We start from the raw sequence: 22,145 nt of genomic DNA on the forward strand, positions 1-22,145 counted from the left end.
GAGCAAAAGATGGGAGAAAAGACTCCTAGGAAAGGCACCAAAAGCACAGGCAGGCAGAGCCAAAACACACGTGGGATTACATCACGCCGAGATGCTTCTGCACAGCACAGCACGGCATGGCACAGCACGGCACAGCACAACACAGCAGCACCCGACAGAACGGGAGAACATCTTTGCACACCACACGACAGGTAAGGGGCTAACACCCGGGATTCACAAAGAGCTTCAGAACTCCACGGCGGCAACACAAACAACTCTGTGAAGAAACGGGCGAGCGAGACGACGAGCCGGCATTTTTCACAAGCGCAAACTCCCACGGCTAATAAAGATGACCAGGCCCCCCCGCTGTCATTAAGAAAGCTACCAGAAACCTCAGGTTGTTTTTCCTTTTTTTAAAGCATACTACGCATGCGGTAACAAGCGATCATGCAGCAGAAGTTCTGATCAACAACCATGCTGTTTTTCACACGGCAAAACCTGCAAGTTTGCAAGGGAAGGCACTGCAAGACGGAGGGCGAGCGTTCACCTATGGATATGTGCCGGGAGGTCCCAAGGAAACAGTACATGATCACAGGATAAAATGACGAGTACAGGCCAAATATGGGGGGCACGGCCGCCAGCATTGCGAAGGCCAAGCCTGCGGGACGAAAAACCAAACACGGACGGGAAGGTGGTGAGGAGAGAGACAGGGTTCCACGCTCCCTCGGGCTCGGTTCTCTAGCTCGGATGACTGAGCAAAGCCCATTTGTTTAAAAAAAAATTAAAAGCATTAAAAAAAAAATTTTTTTTTTTTTATTGCAAAGGCAGATATACAGAGAGGAGGAGAGACAGAAAGATCTTCCAGCCAACGATTCACTCCCCAATCAGCTGCAGTGGCTGGGACTGAGCTGATCTGAAGCCAGGAGCCACGAGCCTCTTCTGGGTCTCCCACGCAGGTGCAGGGTCCCAAGGCTTTGGGCCATCCTCGACTGCTTTCCCAGGCCACAAGCAGGGAGCTGGATGGGAAACGGGGCTGCTGGGATTAGAACCGATGCCCATATGGGATTCTGGCTCATAGCAAGGTGAGGACTTGATCCACTAGGCTACTGCACCAGGCCCTATTTTTTTAATCTGAAAAGCAGAGTTAGGAAGAGAAAGGGAAGGGGAGACAGAGGAAAGGGGAGGCCGGGGGGCAGAAATGTTTGCAACGGCCAGAGCTGAGCTGAGCTGAAGCCAGGAGTCAGGAGCTTCATCTGGGTCTTCCATGTGGATTCAAGGTCCCTAAGGCTTTGAGTTGTCCTCCACTGCTTTCCCAAGCCATAACCAGGGAGCTGAATGGGAAACGGAGCAGCTGGGATTCCATCCGACGCCCGTATGGGATGTCAGCACGACAGGTGGAGGATCAGCTTGCTGTGCCACTGTGCCAGCCCTCGAAGCCCATTTTAATGTATGCAGGTTTGTCTAACCTACTGGCCTTTCTCTTGCAACCCTTCATGGGCTCCTGTATGTGGGCATGGAACCCGGGCTGTCCCCGTCTCCCGGTCAGCTGGAACCCGGGCTGTCCCCGTCTCCCGGTCAGCTGGAACCCGGGCTGCCCCCGTCTCCTGGTCAGCTGGAACCCGGGCTGCCCCCGTCTCCCGGTCAGCTGGAACCCGGGCTGCCCCCGTCTCCCGGTCAGCTGGAACCCGGGCTGCCCCGTCTCCTGGTCAGCTAACACTCCTCCTGGCCAGTTGGTGGATGGTTTCTCTTTTTTGGTCCCTGGCTTTAAGGTGCCAGGCCGGCTGGGTTGGGGGCGGCTGCCCTCTGGCGTTTGCTGCACAATCGCTAGCTCTTCCTCTGACTGGGGGGTGCTCTTGCAGCCCCCCAGAGCCTCCGGGCTCGCAGGGGTCTTCCTACCACGGCAGTTCCTGGGCCACCGAGCCGCCCCTTCATCTATTGTGCCGATTCCTCCTCTAATCAGCCAGGCGCTCTTTGTTGATTCTTCCCACTGCCTTATGCTCACCCTGCAGCCGGGACTGGGCAGGCTCCTGGTTTGAAGTTAACCGAGCTTGATCACCTTGCAAGGGGTGTGCGCGTGCGTGCAGGGGACATCTGTCTAAATGGGAAAGCTTGATTTTTTTTCCCCTAGGACATTTAGGAAGTGCGAGTCCCACTCTGAGGAGGACTCCGTCTTCGTTATGCTGTCACACGTAGCTCATCTCATCCTTGACAGGTGTTTTTTTTTTTTTAAAAAAAAAGATCTGGGCCCGGCACGGTAGCCTAGTGGATAAAGTCCTCAGCTTGTATACGTGCTGGCATCCCATATGGGCGCCGGTTCTAACCCCAGCAGCCGCGCTTCCCATCCAGCTCCCTGCCTGTGCCCCGGGAAAGCAGTCGAGGACGGCCCAAAGCCTTGGCACCCTGCACCTATGTGGGAGACCCGGAAGAGGCTCCTGGCTCCTGGTTTGAGATCAGAGAAATTCTGGCCATTGCAGGAACATGGGGAGTGAACCATCGGACGGAAGATCTTCCTCTCTGTCTCTCCCTCTCCTCCTCTTCTCTGTTTGTCTGCCTTTCCAATAAAAAAAATAAATCTTAAAAAAAAATTATTTTTAGTCTGGATCAATGGCCCTCACGCTCAGTGCTATTTTGCCCACTCACAACACACTTCCCGTCCTCCCGCCTCAGTTCTCCAATCTTGCAATCCTGCTTCCTCAAAGAGGCTTTTTGACTTTCCTCGTACATTCGCTCTCCTGGTATTACCTCATTGCACCTTTTCCTTTTGCTGTCACCATCACTTACTATTTTGTTTCTGATTTATTTATTTTTATTGGAAAGGCAGATATACAGAGAGGAGGAGAGACAGAGAGGAAGATCTTCCGTCCGATGGCTCACTCCCCAAGTGACGTCAATGGCTGGAGCTGAGCCAATCCGAAGCCAGGAGCCTCTTCAGGTCTCCCACGTGGGTGCAGGGTCCCAAGGCCTTAGGCTGTCCTCGACTGCTTTCCCGGGCCACAGGCAGGGAGCTGGATGGGAAGCGGGGTCGCCGGGATTAGAACTGGCGCCCATATGGGATCCCGATGCGTGCAAGGCGAGGACTTTAACCATTATGCTATCACGCCAGGCCCACCATCCCTTACTATTGAAGACCCTCATGTGAACTGATTTTCTGAGAGCTATTAGCGGCGAGTGGCAGGAGGCCAGGGAGGTGCTTCATAAACATCTATTTATTTATGTGAATACACTAATGGAGATTTTCTTATTCCATTACCAAGAAAACCAGAGAGCTGCAAAGGAATTTGGTTTGTCGTGGTCCCTGGGGGATAAGAGTTTCCATCACCGGCTCACTTCTCAAATACCCGAAACGGCTGAAACTGGACCGCGTTGAAGCCAGAGAAAGAAACTCTACCTGCGTGTCCCATGTGGGTGGCAGGAACCAAAGGCCTCGGGCCATGCCCTGCTGCCCGCTGGGGTCTGCGTTAGCAGGAAGCTCACATCAGGAGCAGAGGAGCTGGGACTCGAACCAGGGATGTAAGTGTCCCAGGCCCAACTAAATATTTTTAAAGAATTCCTTTACACAGGTCATGGTTACTAGAATAAAAGGGCAGTGACATCGCTGCCTGGCGTGCCCACATCCCCCGTCGAGGTCCCTGGGTCTGAGTCTCGGCTCTCCTTCCACACCAGCTCCGTGTACAGACACAGCACAGGCTAAAGCAGGTGCAGGCTCCGGGACCTGTAGACTTGCCGCCCATGTGGGAGATCCAGAAGAAGCTCCTGGTTCCCAGCTTCCATTTGGCCCAGCTCTGGCTGTCGCTGTGGGCGCGTGGGGAGTGAACTAGCAGGTGCAAAGATCTCTGTCTCTTTCCTTTTAATAAAAAAATCGCACCAGGTATAAAAGAAGTAGAACCACCAGTTTCTTTAAAAAAAAAAAAAATCTCAGAGTAAATGATGGGGAAAAAAAATACAGGATTCGAGCAGTTGTGTAAAGAGATGGCAGGAGAGGAAAGCCAGAAAGACAGACTTGTATTGTACTCACCTTGAGGCAGCTGCAGCACCCCTGTGCTTATGCCGGAGACCAAGTCCCCCAGCACATACTCCTTGAATTTATATGCTGGTAACCATTTCGTTATGGGCAGGAACATGTAAATGATGTTCCTGATTTTCTTGGGAGTGCATCTGGGGGTGGGGGGGACAGAGAGAAAGCTGTGAGTGAAGAACGCCTCCGCGGGGGTCCCCCACAGTCCCCTCCAGGCGTCTTCCCTTTCTCGCTTTCGCAGGCTCAGGTGGCAGGATGCTTAGGCCTAGAACTGGTTTGACCCACTTGGAAACTCATGCTGGTGCTTAATGCCCATTGCGAGGCAATAGGAGGGTGGAAGCCTCATGTGTCTGTGCAGCTTCTGGGAGGTGGACCCGGAGGACACCCAGGGGTGTTCCCTGCCTCTAGCCTTGTGATACCCTAAGGAGGGAGCCTCAGGCCTGGGCCTGCCACAGGGAGGAGCCAAACAAAGAGTCTCCTCTCTTCTGAATGCTTGCCATGGTCTTGTGTTCGCAGCAACAGGAACTGGACCAAGACAAGCGATGAGGGCACATTCACAACAGGTGATTCAGAGGATGCTGCTAAGCGGGGCAGGAGACCTCGGGAGTGGGAACCAAAGACGGAGCTGGCCGGCATCTCCCCGGGAGCCCGAGGACAGGGGTGGCCACTCGAAGGTGCAACTGGGAGCTGCCTTATGTAACCCTCCGTTAGGGGTGGGGAACGCCCAGCGCGTGGACTCTGAGATCCCCTTAGTTCTGGCCCTGCCAAAGCCACTGTGGGCTGGATTCAAGGTTCAGTAAAACCCAGAGCAGGCTCATTCTTAGGTTAATTCTGGATCATGTTGTCAGTATCCAAATGGTCCCTTTGCTTTGAAGAGACATGACGCCTGGGAGAAACCACACACACACACACACACAGGGAAACACCTGCCTGCATTCAACAGATACCACACCCCAGATGCTCCAATGAGGTTGGTTGGGTCATTGGCCTCTCCTCCACGCATCAAACGTGTCTACTGCTCCCACCCCACTTCCTGCAGAACCGGACCACTGCCTGCAGAGGAGGAAGTTCGGAGGGCACCGTACGTGAAGGCCTGTTTCAGCTTATCGCCGATGGAGTCGGCAACCTTGTCCTTGGTGTGCAGCCGCTCCTGGAGGACCGGATGGCTGAAGATGGGCCTCTCCACGCAGTACCTCTCGGGGGCCGCAGGAGGCGCCTGCTCCTCAGCATGATCCATGGTCCCGAGGATGGGTCATCAGCGGCAGGAGGCAAACATTTCCCAGGCGTCCCTGAGGGGGGGGGGAGAGCAAACAACATTGGAAATGCCAAGTCTTTTCGCTGGTTTGGAGCCCTTCTTGGGACACCCCAGGGTGCCTTACACATTCTTCTCTAAGGAGTAAGCACTGAAATATGCAATGAAACCAGAATTGCCAAAAAGAATAAAACGCTCCCAGGGCAATGCATGAAGGATGCGTTTACATTTTTTTTTTTTAAATTTAAAAATATTTCTTATTTGAAGAGCAGATTTTACAGCGAGAGAGAGAGAGAGAGAGAGAGGTCTTGCATGTGCTGGCTCACTCCCCACATGGCCACGGTGGTCAGAGGTGGGCTGATCCAAAGCTGAGAGCCAGGAGCAGCTTCTGGGTCTCCCAAGTGGGAGCAGGAGCCCAAGGACTCGAGCCATCCTCCACTGCTTTCCCAGGCCATAAGCAGAATCCTGAATTGAAAGTGGAGCAGCCGGGGCAAGAACCGGCACCCATATGGGATCCTGGTGTGTGTAAGGTGAGGATTTAGCCACTGAGCCAATGTGTTGGGCCCCAAAACATGATTTTAAACAAAAATACAGGGAATGAATGATTGGCTTAATGGCTAAGACGCGCACTCCCCATAGCAGAGTGGCTTGGATGGAGGCCTGCCTGATACTCCGGAATCCAGCTTCCTGCCAGTGCAGACTCTGACCGAGAGCAGGTGAGGACAAGAGCCTGTACCCACACAGAGCCTGGCTGCTACCTCTGACCCTGGCTGTTGTCTGACACTGGCTGTTGTCTCTGACCCTGGCTGTTGTCCGACACTGGCTGTTGTGTCTGATACTGGCTGCTGTGGTTTTTTGGGCAATGAACCAGCAGATAGGAGATCCGTGCCTCTCTAGATCTCAGAGTTCAAGTCAACTAAATATTAAAGTGAGACTCAGGGGCTGACGCGGTGATGCAGTGAGTAGAGCAGCCGCCCGTGGCACTGGCATCTCACATTAGCAGCACTTCGAATCCTGCCTGTTCTGATTCAGCTCTCTGTTGACGCACCTGGCAAGGCAGGTGGATGATGGCCCAAGATCTCGGACCTCTGACACGCATATGGGACACCCAAAATTCTCCTCTCTGATCTTCCATGCTCTGCCATGAGAGTAACGGTTCCTCTTCTCAAAGAGAAGGAAGGTCTAATATCAGATGCTGATTTTTCTCCTGTTGGCAAAACTCCCTTTGGTCGACGGCTTTTCCTGTGACCCACCATGAACCTGCCCAGCTGTCAGGGGGATGAGTCAGGATGATTCCTCTGTAGCAACGATGTTCAACTCCAAGGCAGAGGTGACCAAACCTTGCCAGTTCCTGCCATGTGCTGCGCCAGGGGTTAGCTGCTGGTTTCAGGGACTTACTCTGAATGGATTCCTCATGGATCTGCAATTCCACATTTACTGGATACGCACAGCAAGGATCCCTGTGCCCGGCTATGTCGTCAGACATAGCTATTTGTCTTCAAGATTTATTTTTTATTGGAAAGGCAGATTTACAGGGAAGAGACAGACTTTATTTCCAAGTTCTCTGGCTAGGGGCCAGCACTGTGGTCAAGGTTAAGCTGCCAACTGCGATGCTGGCATTCACACGTGAGCACAGTTTCAAGCCCTGGTTGCTCGGCTTCTGATTCAGCTCCCTGCTACTGCGCCTAAGATAGCAGGTAAAGATTGCTCAAATACTTTGGGCCCCGTGGCCCCACTCGGAAGACTTGGATGGAGCTACTGGTTGCTGGCTTTGCCTGGCCCAGCCACTGTGGCCACTTGGGGGGTGAACCAGCAGATAACAGCTTGTCTTCTAATAAACCTTAACAAATGCTCTCTGGAGTTTCTCATTTATACCTACTGAGCTAAAGACCACTTGCCGCTTCTTATTCTCCTCCCAAAACTTCACAATTTCTTCTATTTTACTAAGCAGAGGAACTGTGTGTGTGTGTGTTCAATACCCCCCCCCCCCAAGACATTCTGACTGCTGTACTTATAAACAGCATCGGAGAGCGTAGGTTTTTGGCTTAGAAGACACGACACCCACATCCCACACTGGAAGACCTGGGCTGGTCCAGGAGCTGCATGATCTAAATTTGCTCCTGTCTTTTGGCCAAAGGCAGGAATTCTCCTCTTCCCCCCGCCCCCCTCAAGAGGAACTTCAACTACAGGAACCTGAGTTAGCAATACACACGCAACTCTGGATTTGCCAGTTTCACTTGGGAGCTGGGCTTGGTCCTCAGCCCTGGCTGCACAGTCGGGTCCCCTTGGGCAGTTCCAAATATGACTGAGGTCTGATACTGCCAGGGATTCTCACGTAATGGGCCTGGGCAGGCAGTGATGGAGAATTTAAGAAGTTCCCAGGGATTCTCTGACGTAGCCAAAGTCCAAAGCCACTGCTTTAGGAAATGACGAAAACGAATGACCACACCCACACACCTCAACAAGGAAAGAGGATGGAACTGCACAGGGTGGGCGTAAATTGTGCACGGTGTATTACAGTCCCATGATTATTGAGTAAGGAGAGAGAGAGAGAGAGAGAGCCCAAGCCCTCTTTGTAAGCGTACAGCGTTGCAACAAAAGGGAGGTGTGTCTCAAGTGGACAGAGTGACACCCACTGCACATGCGCAAAGGAGGCCCAATACCCACAGCCTTGTCACTGAGGGTTTAAATGAGGAGCAAGTCTCAAAGACATCTAGATCTCGAGATGTTAGATGGAGGTAGCATTAGGGTCTGCCCTCTGGGCAGGGCTGCCAAATACTGCAAGTCTACTGAAATTTGAAAGTCACAGTGGCAATGAACAGCTACAGATCTCCAAGGCTTCATGTATCATATCAAACACCTCCAAGTTTCCTCCTGCTTTCCTTATTATTTTGTGATAAAAACTTTTTTCAAAAAAGATTTGGGCCTGGCAACGTGGCCTAGCAGCTGAAGTCCTCGCCTTGAACACGCCGGGATCCCATATGGGCGCTGGTTCTAGTCCTGGCAGCTCCACTCCCATCCAGCTCCCTGCCTGTGGCCTGGGAAAGCAGTGGAGGACGGCCCAAAGCCTTGGGACCCTGTACCCATGTGGGATACCCGGAGGAAGTTCCTGGATCCTGGCTTCGGATCGGCATAGCATCGGCCGTTGCACTCACTTGGGGAGTGAATCGTTGGACGGAAGATCTTCCTGTCTCTCCTCCTCTCTGTAGATCTGACTTTCCAATAAATAAATAAATCTTTAAAAAAAAAAAAGATTTACTTACTTTTATTAGAAAGGCAGATTTACAGAGAGGGAGAGACAGAGAGAAAACTCTTCCATACATTATTTTAATTCCCAAAAGGATGCAGCAGCCAGAGCTGAGCTGATCTGAGACCAGGAGCCAGGAGCTTCTTCCAGGTTTCCCATGTGGGTGCAGCGTCCCAAGGCTTTGGGACAGCCTCTGTCGCTTTCCCAGGCCATAAGCAGGGAGCTGGATGGAGCAGCCGAGACACGATCCGGTGCCCGTGTGGGCTGTCGGCCCTTACAATGTGAAGGAATAGCCAACTGAGCCATTTTGCTGGCCCAACAAAGACTCTAAGCTCTTGCCTCCGAAGTGTACAATGCAGTCCTGCTGACCACAGGCACGAGGGTCCCAGATTTCTCAGACTTACTCATTTTGCTCCCCCTAATACTCTCCTCCCTGCCCTAACAGCTCCTGAATTCTGCTCTCCCAGCATCAATGCTTTCTCATCTTCACATGCTGTTTCTGGGCAGGACTTTGGGCCAGCGGTTAAGATGCTGCTTGGCACACTTGCGCCTCCTACTGGAGCACCTGGGTTCCTTCTGCAGCACGGATTAGCGCGTGTGCTTGGGTCCCTGCCACCCACATGGAGACCCGGACTGAATTCCCAGGCATGAGGACAGCCAGGCCAAGTCCCAGCTGTGGGCATTTGAAGAATGAATCAGAGGAAGGGAGAGTCTTTCTCTCTGCCTTTAAAAATAAATAAAATGTAGAAGGAAATATAAAGAAGAAATTCTTGGCTCGCTAAAAAAAGTTCCTAAAGACATTCTGAGATGAGCCTTTGGCAAATCTGTTTCAAGTGCCGTTAAAGTTTGTGCTTAAACTCACTAGAATGCACTTCTTCAATTGATTTGTTTTCACTGAAAACGCAGATTTACAGAGAGAAGGAGAGACAGATTTTCTGTCCAATGGCTCACTCTCCAGATGGCTGGAGCTGAGCTGATCTGGAGCCAGGAGCCAGGAGCTATTCTGGGTCTCCCATGCAGGTGCAGGGTCCCAAGGCTTTGGGCCATCCTCGACTGGTTTCTCAGGCCACAGGCAGGGAGCTGGATGGGATGTGGAGCAGCTGGGACAGGAACTGGCACCTCTTTGGCCACCCTCCCTTCATTTGGGTTTTAGAATAATCACACAGCATTTCCCTATATGAATATCAAATGTGCTTATCAGAATTACAAGGCACTTACGAAAAGCATTTTTATCCTTCGACAGATACCCAGTGCTATCTCAACAGAGACTACTTTTTAGTCAACTTCACATTTATTTCTTTTCACCTGCTCCTCCAGGCCTTGCAGCTTCGTCCCTTCCTTCATCTACCCAGTGCAAACCTACTGAACTCTTCTTACAGGTCAGACTGCAACGGCCAAGTTGGCTGCACCAAACGGCTCAGGAGCCACAGCTCTGAGAACCTTGTCCCCTGATGTCCACAGCTGTCTGCACCTGCTGAAGGACTCCTCACAGGTGGACGGGGCTCTGTGAAACAGGGGAACACGGAGCGACACGGGAAATCCTGGGGGTGAGCTCCAGAGACGGCTGGCAAGGAAATGCTCACAGGAAAGGAGACAGGAGGGCTTCTGATAAACGTGTCAATTTTATAATAACAGAGGGAAAAGTAACGTCACTACAGTTTTTGTGAAATAATTTTTCCCATGTAGAAGTGATTCATATTACATGTACCTCACAAATGCATTTATGAATAGACATATATACATGTGATACATACAGCATATGTGATATATGTGCACAATTGGGCTGATTAGACATTTTATTTTACTTAATATCACATCATAAGCATTTTGCCGTGCCTTTATATAAATAGCTTCATAAGCATCATCTTAAATAACTGCATATTTTCTGATACACGGCTTATGCTAGTTGCAATTTCTTACTATTTAAAGTGGGATTTTTTTTTTCGGTCTGAGTTTATGTATATCATGATGATAAAGTAAATAATTTATATTGGGATGCTTGCAAAGCTGGCATCCCATTTCGGAGTGCTGGTTCGAGCCCTGGCTGCTCCACTTTCAAGTCAGTAGCCTGCTGGCGTGCCTGGGAAAGCAAGCTAAGACGGCTCAAAGTACTTCGGGTCCTTGCCACCCATCTGGGAGATCTTCACGGAGTTTTCTGCTCGTAGCGTCGGCTGTTGGAGCCATTTGGAGAGTTTAAACAAGCGAATGGAAGCTCTCTTTCCCTCTTTCTCAAGCTGTCTTCCTCTAATTTTAAATAAAGACATAAGTGAAAAAAATCAGCAATGTTAATGCTGATGCAAAGTACTGGGTAACTCAGGGACCAAGGATAAGATCAGCTGACATCCCACGGATGCAGGCACGGATGTGAGGTTGGTATTCAGCCTGAGGCACAGCGGCAGGTAGAAACAGGAAAGCTAACGCCACTGGAGCCGCAGCTGGAGCCTCAGCGTCCATGCGACAGGGAACTCAACCACATTTCCCCCATGTAGCATCGGGGGCTGCAACAGGGATGCTCCCGGCTCCTGGCTCCACCGTGGTTGTTGCAGCCATCTGGGGAGGGAACCAGTGGGTAGAACACCATTCTCAATCTCTCTCTCTGTAACCCTGACTTTCAAATAAATAAAAAGCCAAAGCCAGGTACCAAATCGAGGCAGCAGAAGGTGGAACACAGTGTCCCAATGGCTTGATCGAGCACCAATTCCTATTTAACTCTTCTTGACAGCATCTGTCTCACAGTCACCGACTGTCCTATTTTGCATTCATGTTATCAAAACCTGGGAAGTATCTGTGCAGGCAGGATTTTATTTTATTTTTTTCCCCCAATGTACTTGGCAATTAGTTCCACTCTTTCCACGTCTTCCTTCTTGCCTTCTACTCTGCTTTGCTGAAGCACACCCTTGGGAAAACACAGCTGAAAGCAAACGGGCCGAGTCTCTGGGTGTCTGAAGTTATTCCTCTAACCTTTACTACAACTGATGCTTCTGACGGCAGAACGCCAACTTCAAAGCCAGTTTCCCTTACGCATCCCGAGGCGCTGCCCCGTTAGAAGTCTCACTCGCGGGAGGTCTCGCAGCAGTTTTAAGGGAGTGACTTGCATTTTCCTTCCAGAACATCTTAGCACTATCTCTGGATTGCTGACTTTGAAATAGTCCAACTTTTAAATTTCTAGATGTCCACTCACTTGGTGGACCATTTCATAACCAAGTTTTTCCTAGCTTCCTCTTTTCTTTCTGTTTTGTTGTTTGCTTATTTTCTTTCTCTTTGTAGCGCTCCAACAGAATTACAGGCGTGGCTTTCCAGTTCTCATCTCTAGCATATCCTCCCCCCTTTGAATTTTGCTTACGAAATCTGAAGGATATATTTTTTAAAGATTTATTATATCTTTATTGGAAAGACAGATATACAGAGGAGGAGAGGTAGACAGGAAGATCTTCCATCTAATGATTCACTCCCCAAGTGGCCGCAACAGCCAGAGCTGCGCTGACCTGAAGCCAGGAACCTGGAGCCTCTTCCAAGTCTCCCACACAGGTGCAGGGTCCCTAGGCTTTGGGCCGTCCTCCACTGCTTTCCCAGGCCACAGGCAGGGAGCTGGATGGGAAGTGGGGCTGCTGGGATATGAACTGGCACCCATATGGGATCCTGGCACGTTCAAATTGAAAATTTTATCCACTAGGCTACCACCAGGTCCTCTGGAGGATTTTTATAACTTAATGGGTTAGGATTTTAAGAAAATGTTTTAATTTTAATAATCAGTTTTTTTTCAATTCAGAAGAGAATTGTGTTTTCCGATTGTTCCTTAAGCGTGTTCTGTTTACTTTATGGAAACACCTGTTCTTTTTTTTTTTAAAGATTTATTTTTATTATTTTTTCATTGGAAAGGCGGATATACAGAGAGGAGAGACAGAGAGGAAGATCTTCCGTCCGATGATTCACTCCCCAAGTGAGCGCAACGGGCCGATACTATGCCGATCCGAAGCCAGGAGCCTCTTCCGGGTCTCCCACGCGGTGCAGGTTCCCAAAGCTTTGGGCCGTCCTCGACTGCTTTCCCAGGCCACAGGCAGGGAGCTGGAAGGGAAGCGGGGCTGCCGGGATTAGAACCGGCGCCCATATGGGATCCCGGGCGTGCAAGGCGAGGACCTTTAACCACTTGCGCCACCGCGCCGGGCCCGAAACACCTGTTCTTAAAACAGTCACTCGGGTTGTTCCGATTCTCCTTCCTGAGGACTGAAAGCCAAAACTCGCCGAACATCTCATGAAGGCATCGTAAGGCAACGCCACCTGCGAAAGGCCAGGCGGTGCATCAGCGTGACCAAAGCGAGCCAGGGGCCTCTTGCTACCCCAGAAAGCTCGTGCCAAGCCCAACCCAGCCTGCTCTCACGGCTCTTGAGTGTTGGCGAAAGTTCCACGGGAAGATTCTTGTGTAGACTACCTCAATAAATGGGGTTGGGAAGACTGGCTATCCAGGAGAGGGAATACAACCGGACCCTTTCCGTCACAATGTACAAAAATCAACTCCAAATAAAAGCTTAAACATAAGATCTGAAACTATAAAACTCCTGTGCGTGAAGCCCCATGACCTTGACCTGGGCAGTAATTTTTTGGGGGATGTGACCCCAAGGGCATAGACAACAAAAGCCAAAGTTGGCAAATGGAATTGCTTCGAACTTTAAAGCTGTTGCCCAGCAAAGGCTACGGGTGGGAAGTCGGCTACTAAAATGCGAAAACTTGTACACCATGCATCTGATAAGGGGCTAACAGCCAAAACGTTGAGACCTACCAAGCCACACGGCGACTACAGCCCGGGACAACGAACCGTACGCCTCCAAACCAACAACTGAATTCCAAATGTCTCGCCACAAAGCAGCGTAGGTGTGGAGATGGCCAGCCAACCAACCTGTCTCATCACGCCACGTAGCGTGCCCACGTTGCAACATCACGCCGCACTCCACCGACACACGCAACTATGTCCATCCACTACACTGATGTCAAAAGTTAAAAACCGTTTTCTGGGGCCCGGCGCGGTGGCGCAAGTGGTTAAGGTCCTCGCCTAGCACGCCCGGGATCCCATATGGGCGCCGGTTCTAATCCCGGCAGCCCCGCTTCCCTTCCAGCTCCCTGCCTGTGGCCTGGGAAAGCAGTCGAGGACGGCCCAAAGCTTTGGGAACCTGCACCCACGTGGGAGACCCGGAAGAGGCTCCTGGCTTCGGATCGGCATAGTATCGGCCCGTTGCGCTCACTTGGGGAGTGAATCATCGGACGGAAGATCTTCCTCTCTGTCTCTCCTCTCTGTATATCCGCCTTTCCAATCAAAAAATAATAAAAATAAATCTTTAAAAAAAAAAAAACGTTTTCCGGGAGCAGGCATCCCGCCTGGCAGCTGACAGGCCCGTGCTCCGCCTGGGAGCACTGTGGTCTCACGCTGGCTTCTTGCTCCTACAGATCCCGGGATGCAGCGGACAGCTCAATGCACAGCGTTCCTGACCTGAGCGGGAGACCCGGATGGAGTTCCTGGCTCCTGGCTTTGGCTCAAGACAGTCACTCGGTAACAGGACAGTGAGCAACAGGGAAGACACACTGGGTGTGTGTGTGTGTGTGTGTGTTTCCCACTGAGGCTCAATTCCCAGATGCTAATATGCACATCCTGGCACACACTGTAACGAAGCTTGCTTCACAACATGACAAACGGAACCTTGGGCCGTTCGGAAACTTCCCCTTAGGCCCCTACTCAGTGAGTGCCAGCAACGACAGTGCCAGTCAGGGTTCCACCTGCTAGCACTGGAAGTTCATTTTGCCTAGTCCAGAGCAACATGTAGAACATTCAGTTCTTAAAACATCACAATTGAAAAGCTTAAAATTGGGCCCAGAGCAGTAGCCTAGTGGCTAAAGCCCTTGCTTTGCATGTGCTGGGATCCCACATGGGCGCCGATTCTAATCCTGGAAGCCCTGCTTCCCATCCAGCTCCCTGCTTGTGGCCTGGAAAAGCAGTCAAGGGGCCGCCGGGATACAAACCGGCGCTCATATGGGATCCTAGTGCGTTCAAGGCAAGGACTTTATCCACTAGGCTACCGCGCTGGGCCCGGGACCCAACTTCTCGAGCCGTCACCTGCTGCCTCCCGGGCAGTATATCAGCAGGAAGCAGAGCTGGGACTCAGACGAGGCACTCCGACATGGCATCTGGGCATCTCAAATCTGTATTCTAACCACGATGCCAAACACCTGCCCCAGAACTTCCAATTTTTTTTCTTTTTTTTTTTTAAAGAACTTGGGGTTGCACTTTTGCAAAAACTCCATTTGCGAAAACCAAAACCAATACGCATTTGTAATAATACATTAGTACACAAGGATGGAGGCTGCTCCACGAGGACGTGGCCACCATCAGCGGACAGCTTCCCTCTGGAGCAGCAGGTGGCACAGTCCTTAAAGCGCAGCAGCCCAGCCAGGAGGAAGGGCCCATGGCACGGCCCACTCTGTTAGCCAGCCTGGGGGAAAAAGGACCCTTGGGAGAAGCCCTGGGGAGAAGCTGCTTGGGTGAGGAGAGCCAGGCCAGGGAGGACCTGTGGAGGGCGCAGTGCAGAAGCAAGAGAAGGAGCCTCCTCTGGCCCTGTAACAGGTACCACTGGGTACCTGTTCCCCACGAGGCCTTCTGTGATCTCAGCGCCCTCTGAGAGTGAGAGAGTGAGAGAGTGAGTGAGAGAGAGAGAGAGAGAGAGAGAGAGAGACACCACCCTCTCACCCCTCCAGGCCACTGTGCAAGCATAGCAAGGGCACGGCTAACACATCTCAGGGTCTTCTTAGCCACAGGGCCAGAACGCTCTGGTCCCACAGAGCCAGCTTCCCCCCTGACCTTGAGCACCCCCCAGCTCTGTGGCTGGCCCCCCTTTGTCAGGAGCGGCTGCGGCTTTGGCGGGCCGCCTTCATTTGTAAGAGCTGAGCGACCAGTTCCACCGCCTTACTTCTGCCTCCATTTCCCCACAGCGCTCGTCACCATCGAGCTGGTGTTGCGTGTCGCCTCCTTGAGTTCGTCTCCTGAAACCGCTACCTTGGGAAACTTAAGTGTTCAGGAAAGCGGGGGCTAATGAAGATCTTCTATCGTTTCTAATTATTTTGCAATACTGCATAGATTTTTTTTGGGGGGGAGGGTGCAACCGGGTGGGGAAAGGTGCAGGAAATATTTAATGAGCAAAATTTAGGCTAATTCCCAAGCATAACACAACCCCCAACCCTGACTGATCGCATGAGCTTAAAGACATGAGGCATGGGAGAATGGGTGTTTATACAGAAACACACGAGTGGGCATGTGAGTTGTTTAATAAATTTTTCATCAGAGTTGATTGTGACCACAAATGCCTCTTCCCAGCATCCACCTGTACTCATTTTGAGTGGCCAAGGAACAAATCGAGAACAGCGCCACCTGGTGGGAAGCCTTTGAGGACCACGACCAGTCTCACACACAGTTGCAGAAGGCTGCAGGTGTTGGGGCTGGGCTGGGGCTGGACCCTGGTGCAACTGATGATGGTGATGATGATTTTTTTTTTTTTTGAGACTTATTGTCTTGGACAGAGTGACAGAGATCTGCCACGTACTGGCTCCCTCACCAGGTAGCTGCCACGGTCAGGAGAGGCCAGCCTGCAGTCAGGCATGAGGCACCCCGCTTGGGGCAGCTAGCTGGGGTTCCACAATGGGATGCTGCTAGCAAAAGTGCTGGTTTCTCTCGCTGTCGCCAGGGTGCACGCTCCCATATGCCATCCTCCGAGACAGACACGGAAGGAGCTGCCAGTGGCTTTCCAATCCATAACACAGCATTCTCCAACCTAAGATGGCGTGTTGGATCCAGCCAGTCCCCAGGACTGGTCAGGGCTGGATGCGAATGCAGCCTGCCACTTTGCCCACAGACACTGATTCACACACTGTATGGAGAACTCACGGGCCACAAGCCCACACTGTCCAACACACACATGGGTGTGACACAAGTGTCCACGTGGCAGAAAGCCTGAGCGTCACCACCTTGCAACAGGTGATCGAGGGCCTCCCTGACTCTGCCTTCCGCTCTGTATCAGTTCTGGTGCGACAGTCAGAACAAACACATTGGCTTTCACCTTGCAGGTATCTGGGAGGAAAAGGCAGGATGGGATAGGAAAGGGAGAGAGAGAGAGAGAGAGAGAGAGAGAGAGAGAGAGAGAGAGAGAGAGAGAGAGAGAGAGAAAAGAGAAGAGAGAGGAGAGAGAGAGAGAGAGAAAAGAGAGAAGAGAGAGAGAGAAAGGACCAGGATCAACAAACGATAGGTCTCACAAATTCTAACTTGGCATGTCTTCAGATGCAAGAATTACTTTCCAAGGGAAAACACCCAGACTTTACAGCATTAACAACAAGAGGCGGCTTTAGGAGAGGAAGTGGGGGTGCTCTCCTCCCGCACCCAGCCCTGCCAGGTGCTGTAACTCAATCGTCCTCAATACCTGAGAAGGTGTGAGCTTCTCTGACTATCCCAGCCCGGGACCAGGAGCTCGCATTTCAGCCCCCGCCTGCCGTATCCTTGTCCCTTGCTGACACCTTTCTGCCTGCCTCCGCGAGACACAGAACACTGCTGTGAGAGGCTCTTCAAGAAGGGTGTGGTGAGCTGAAGCCCCCACGGGGCCCACTCTGGGAACCTCCAGGAGCAGCTGGGACAGGGGGCAGTTACGCGGAATTCAGGCTACCAAAATGCACCTGGTGCCAGGAGCTCGGGCAAAGCACTGTGGGAGCCCAGAGGTGGCTGGGCACCACCGCTTCCCCTGGTGAAGGGAAATGACTTCTTTGCACCGTTTCTGGGGTGCACGGAGGCCTGGCTGTCACTGTGTGCTTGGGGAATTTCTGCGGGTCTGGCTTTCTTTCTATTCTGAAAGACGCAAGCGCAGAATCAGTTCTGAGGGATTATTTAACTCAGCATTTTTTAAAAAAAGATTTATTCGTATTTGTTGGAAAGGCAGATTTACAGAGAGAGAAGGAGGGCAGAAAGATCTTCCACCCACTGGTTCACTCCCCAAGTGGCTGCAACAGCCACAGCTGAGCTGATTTGAAGCCAGAAGCCAGGAGTCTCCTCCAGGTCTCCCATGTGGGTACAGGGTTCCAAGGCTTTGGGCCGTCCTCGACGGCTTTGCCAGGCCACAAGCAGGGAGCTGGATGGGAAGTGGGGCTGCTGGACCAGTGCCCATATGGGATCCTGGTGCATGCAAGGCAAAGATTTGGAAACAGCCTTTGCGCTGGGCCCTGAGTAATTCTTTTAAAACCTTTTTTTTGTTTACTGCTTTTTAAAGATTTATTTCTTTGAAAGGTAGGGGGCAATACTGTATGCAGAGTGAGCTATTTTCATCTGATTTACTCCCCAAAACAGCTGCAACGGCCAGACCGAGGCCAGAGGGGAGCCAGGAGCCAGGAGCCCAGTGCCTGGGCTTTCCTGTTCTCCCAGGCATATCAAGCAGCTGGGACCGGAACAAGCAGGAGTGGAGCCCACTGTGCCACAATGTTGTCTCCGAACCCAGTGACTCTTCCTTTTAGCTAAACACTAGTATTTCATGGGAAACTTGAGATAGAACTGAGATTAGTCCCGTGAATTCAGAAGCAAAGAAACAAACCCAACTCTCAGGCGAGGCAAACACAAAGGACTACGCATTCGGAACCGAGAAATTCCGGCCCTCCACGCTATCTTTATGTGACACTAAAAGAAGTTCGAAGAATTGCATTGTCTTGGAATTCCAAGGTCTTGGCTAGCTGGCGGCAGAGCCTGGATGAAAAGCATGATCTTCGCTAATGTGCCCACTGAACCAGTGAAGGGGAACTCAGTGCCCACTAACTGGGCAGAGTCTGATGCTTCCAACGTATTCTCTCTTCCTCTCGGTTTCCTTCCAAATAGTGTTGTGGGATTCAGGCCCTTGAGAAAGTTCCAGAAGCACCGCCAGAGCAGGTTAAATTAAAAAAAAAAAAGTCCCTGAGTATCTTTGACCTTCTCTCTGTTTTATTAGCTCCCAGAAGAGCTTCTACTCACCCAGACCCAAGGAGTGGTCGCCGAAGGGCGGGCAGGTCCCAGGATGCCCAGAGGAAGCTCCCCTGCTCAGTGAAGCCACGGTCAAGGGTGTTGAGGGCAGGGGAGGTGAGAGCTGGCTGCTCGGCCCCTGCTATGGGGAAGGAGGGAAAGTGAAGTTAGGAGAGACTCCACACCCAAAGCGTTTCCTTACCCGTGAGTCTGTTCCTAACACTGACCCGGTCCCTTCTAAAGACTCGGCTGTTCTCACAGCTTCGTCACACGGGCAGCCCTGCATCGCCACGCGTCACTGTGGACATACGGACTGCATGCGCACGCCATGGACAGACCGAGACCCACTGCTGGACCTGTCCATCCCCATTCTTCACACTTCCTGGGAACAAAGTGTGGATGTGGGAGCACGTTCCACCTGGGAGCAAACCCCCTCCACAACAGGACTGGGAAGAGTTGTAAGAGAAATACACAAAAGCCAGACAGACTCACGATAGAGTAGAAATTAATCTTGCTCAATTCAATTTGTCTGTAGTCTTTTTTGAACACTACACTCATCATTTGCCTGTTCACAAAACAGGTAAGCAAGAGGCTAGGTTAGAAATAAACTGAACTATGCCCACCTGGTTGCTGCACTTCCTGCATCCTTGATGCATTTTTTTTTTTCTACTGTCCATCCACCCGCTTTCTGTTCATTCTAAAGCCAGGGTCTCCAGAATACATTAAAGCTCCTTTTAAAGGTACAAAGCATTTTGAATATGTGTACATTTTTTTTTGAGTGGGTCGGGGGGTGGTGGTGGTGGGGAGAGTGGAATCAAGAGACAAAGTCTGTAATATTCACCAGATTTTGAAAAAAGACCTGGGCTGGTCTTTTTCAAGCTGAGCCTTGGGCAAGCTAAGCCTCCTCCTGTGCTGCTGGAATCTCGCATGGACACCTGCTTGAGTCCCAGCTGCTCCACTTCCAATCCAGCTCGTAGGGATGGCCCAGGAGAGAGTGTAGGACGGCCCAAGGCCTTGTGCCCTTGCACCTGCATGGGAGACTTGGAAGAAGCTCCTGGCTCCCACTTTTGGTCACTGTGGCCATCTGGAGAGTAAACCAGTGGACGGAACGCTTTCTTTTTGCTTTTTCATGGAAAAGGCAGCACACACCTGAACTTCATAAATCACACTACCGTGGCTGTAATTACAAAGTCCCTCCAGCGTCCATCCTCTTCAGCTGCTGGCAAAGTACCTACAGAAGAGCTGCCCCAATACCAGGTGCCCTGAGTCAATTCTTTTGGGTATCACTGATAAATTAATGAGGAGCCTGTAATTCTGTATAGTTTCAGAGTAGTTAGGGAGAGAGAGAGGGCGAGACGCAGAAATGCTACGAACCAGAACTGGGGCTTCGGGTGTTACCTAATAGGTCACAAACCTTTCCAGCAGCTCTCGGCAAGGTTATCAGCCAGAACTGCACCCAGGAATTCTCGCCCCCCAAAGAATACTGCTAACACACGCCAGCTGACTTCTCTCTCTGCTGCCAAGCGGGATTCGCAATCTGCCCTACCCATTCTCAATAGGGCTTCCATCCCTATCTATCCTTGAAGACAAATTCCCCACCATCCACACTTGGGGGTCAGTCCCCACCGCCTCCCGCTAGTTGCCATTTTTGTTTACGAGCTTCTCCATAAACTTTATAAACAACTCCCGGATCCCCCGAGCGCTATGAGGCCACAGGTGCGTCAGGGCGCACCTGACTGCGGAGGCTCCAGAGGCCGGCGGACCCTGGCAGTTTTCCTACCTGGGTGGGCTTTTTTCCTCTCTCGCACAGCGGACTGGGGGTCCCGGCCCGAGGAGCGCGGAGCAGGTGCAGCGAGGCGGCGGGGGAGCAGCCGGCCCAGCAGCAATCACCCCGCCAAGGGGAGGCCAAAGCCAAGGGGCAGGGCGCACGAGGAGGGAACCGGGGAAGACGGCGCTGCCCGGGCAGGCGGAGGCCACCGTGCCCACAACCACAACCCGGCGCAGAGGGCGCATGCACGGTGCCCGCCTGGCGCTCCCCTCGTGGTCCACGGGACGGACTCCCAGACACGAGACACGAAATCCCGGGCAGCCAGCAGGCCGGCCCGCGCTGCCCTTCCCCAGCGCCCCGACCCCGCGGCCGCCCGTGCGCACTCACCGGCCCGCGCTGCCCGGGCGGAGCCGCCGCGCCTGGACGCCGTGCGCTCGGTCCGCGCCGCTCTCGGTCGGAGGAGCCCGCACCTGGCCAAGGGCACGGCCACGCCCCCGAGCAGGCCACGCCCCTCCCGGCCACGCCCCTCCCGGCCCCGTCGCCACGCCCCTCGCCAAGCAACCCGAGCGCCGGGCCGCCGGACGGGCCACGCCCCCGAGCAGGCCACGCCCCTCGGCGCATGGCCACGCCCAGACCCGGCCACGCCCCTCCTGGCCCTCCAGCGCCTGGCCACGCCCCATCGCCAAGGAACCCGAGCGCCGGGCCACGCCCCCGAGCACGGCCACGCCCCTCAGCGCCTGGCTTCGCTCCGCCCTTTCTCGCTGCACCGGGCTTGGCCACGCCCCTTCTCGTCTCACCTCACCCTATCTTTCCTATGCTAGTCCCGCCCCTCCCACCTGTCCTTCATGACCCCGTCCCTCCCACTTGTCCTCTCTAACCCCGCCCCTCCCGCCTGTCCTAGCCCCGCCCCCACCGTCCCGGCCCCGCCCCTCCACCTGCGGGCTGCTCCCTTACCTGGGGTCGAGCACACACCTGAGCTGTCTAGGTGCTTGGCATGAGCGAGGCTCGGGCGTCCCGGTCGCCCAGGAATTCCTCGAGTTGGTCTTCGTGCAGCTCAGACTCCGCCGCCCCTCTCCCCAACACAACCGACCGTTCAAGTGGAAAATGATTTTTTTTTTTAAATTGGAAAGGCATAGGCACAGAGAGAAAAATCCTCCGTCTCGAGGATTCACTCCCCAAGCAGCCACAATGTCCAGAGCTGAGCCGATCCCAAGCCAGGAGCCCGGAGCCCCTTCTGGGTCCCCCATATGGGCGCAGGGTCCCAAGGTTATCCTCTACTGCTTTCCCAGGCCACAAGCAGGGAGCCGGGCATCAGAGCACTTGGCGCTCCAGAGAGTGGAGCAGCTCAGAAAATGTGCTTTTCTTTACGCTTCTGACCAAATCCTAACAAATGAGTACAGAGGAGGAGCTGGCTCCTTCTGGTTTCCTTCATATCCCCTTTGATTTTCTCATTTTATGAGATTATTTTGTCACCCATGTCCTGCTGTAGCTGCATGCATTTTTTAAAAATTTATTTTTTACTGGAAATGAGGATTTGCAGAGAAAACAAGGAGAGAAAGAGAATGTTCCGTTTGTTGATTCACTCTGCAAGTGGCCACAATGGCTGGAGCTGAGACAATCTGAAACCAGGAGCCAGGAACTTCCTCCAGGTCTCCCACGTGGGTGCAGGGTCCCAAGGCTTTGGGCCGTCCTTGACTGCTTTCCCAGGCCACAGGCAGGGAGCTGGATGGGAAGTGGAGTTGCCGGGATTAGAACCAGTGCCCATACGGGATCCTGGCGCATTCAAGGCGAGGACTTTAGCCACTAGGGCACCGCACTGGGCCCACCGTTTCATTCTTTAAAGTTTCCCAAATAATGTATCCTAGTGTGGAAACAGCC

General features: G+C 52.6%; 1 protein-coding gene across 4 annotated transcripts in view; it reads right to left on the minus strand.

Annotated features, from left to right (window-relative positions):
- Nucleotides 1-5,231, minus strand: part of SLC26A5 (solute carrier family 26 member 5) — a 28,335-nt gene extending 23,104 nt beyond the window's left edge. For 3 of the 4 annotated variants that reach the window (XM_040971384.1, XM_040971383.1, XM_040971382.1), the window contains exons 1-3: nt 5,080-5,231; nt 3,995-4,134; nt 527-637 (exon numbers count right to left, since the gene is read on the minus strand). In XM_040971384.1, coding sequence (XP_040827318.1) covers nt 527-637; nt 3,995-4,134; nt 5,080-5,231 — 403 coding nt within the window. The remainder of the gene's footprint in view (nt 1-526; nt 638-3,994; nt 4,135-5,079) is intronic. The other variant, XM_040971385.1, reaches the window with a different exon arrangement.
- Nucleotides 5,232-22,145: the final 16,914 nt, after the last annotated feature.

The sequence above is a fragment of the Ochotona curzoniae genome, unplaced genomic scaffold, assembly GCF_017591425.1.
Source record: "Ochotona curzoniae isolate NIBS_2020 unplaced genomic scaffold, NIBS_Ocur_1.0 contig_21, whole genome shotgun sequence".
NCBI lineage: Eukaryota > Metazoa > Chordata > Mammalia > Lagomorpha > Ochotonidae > Ochotona > Ochotona curzoniae.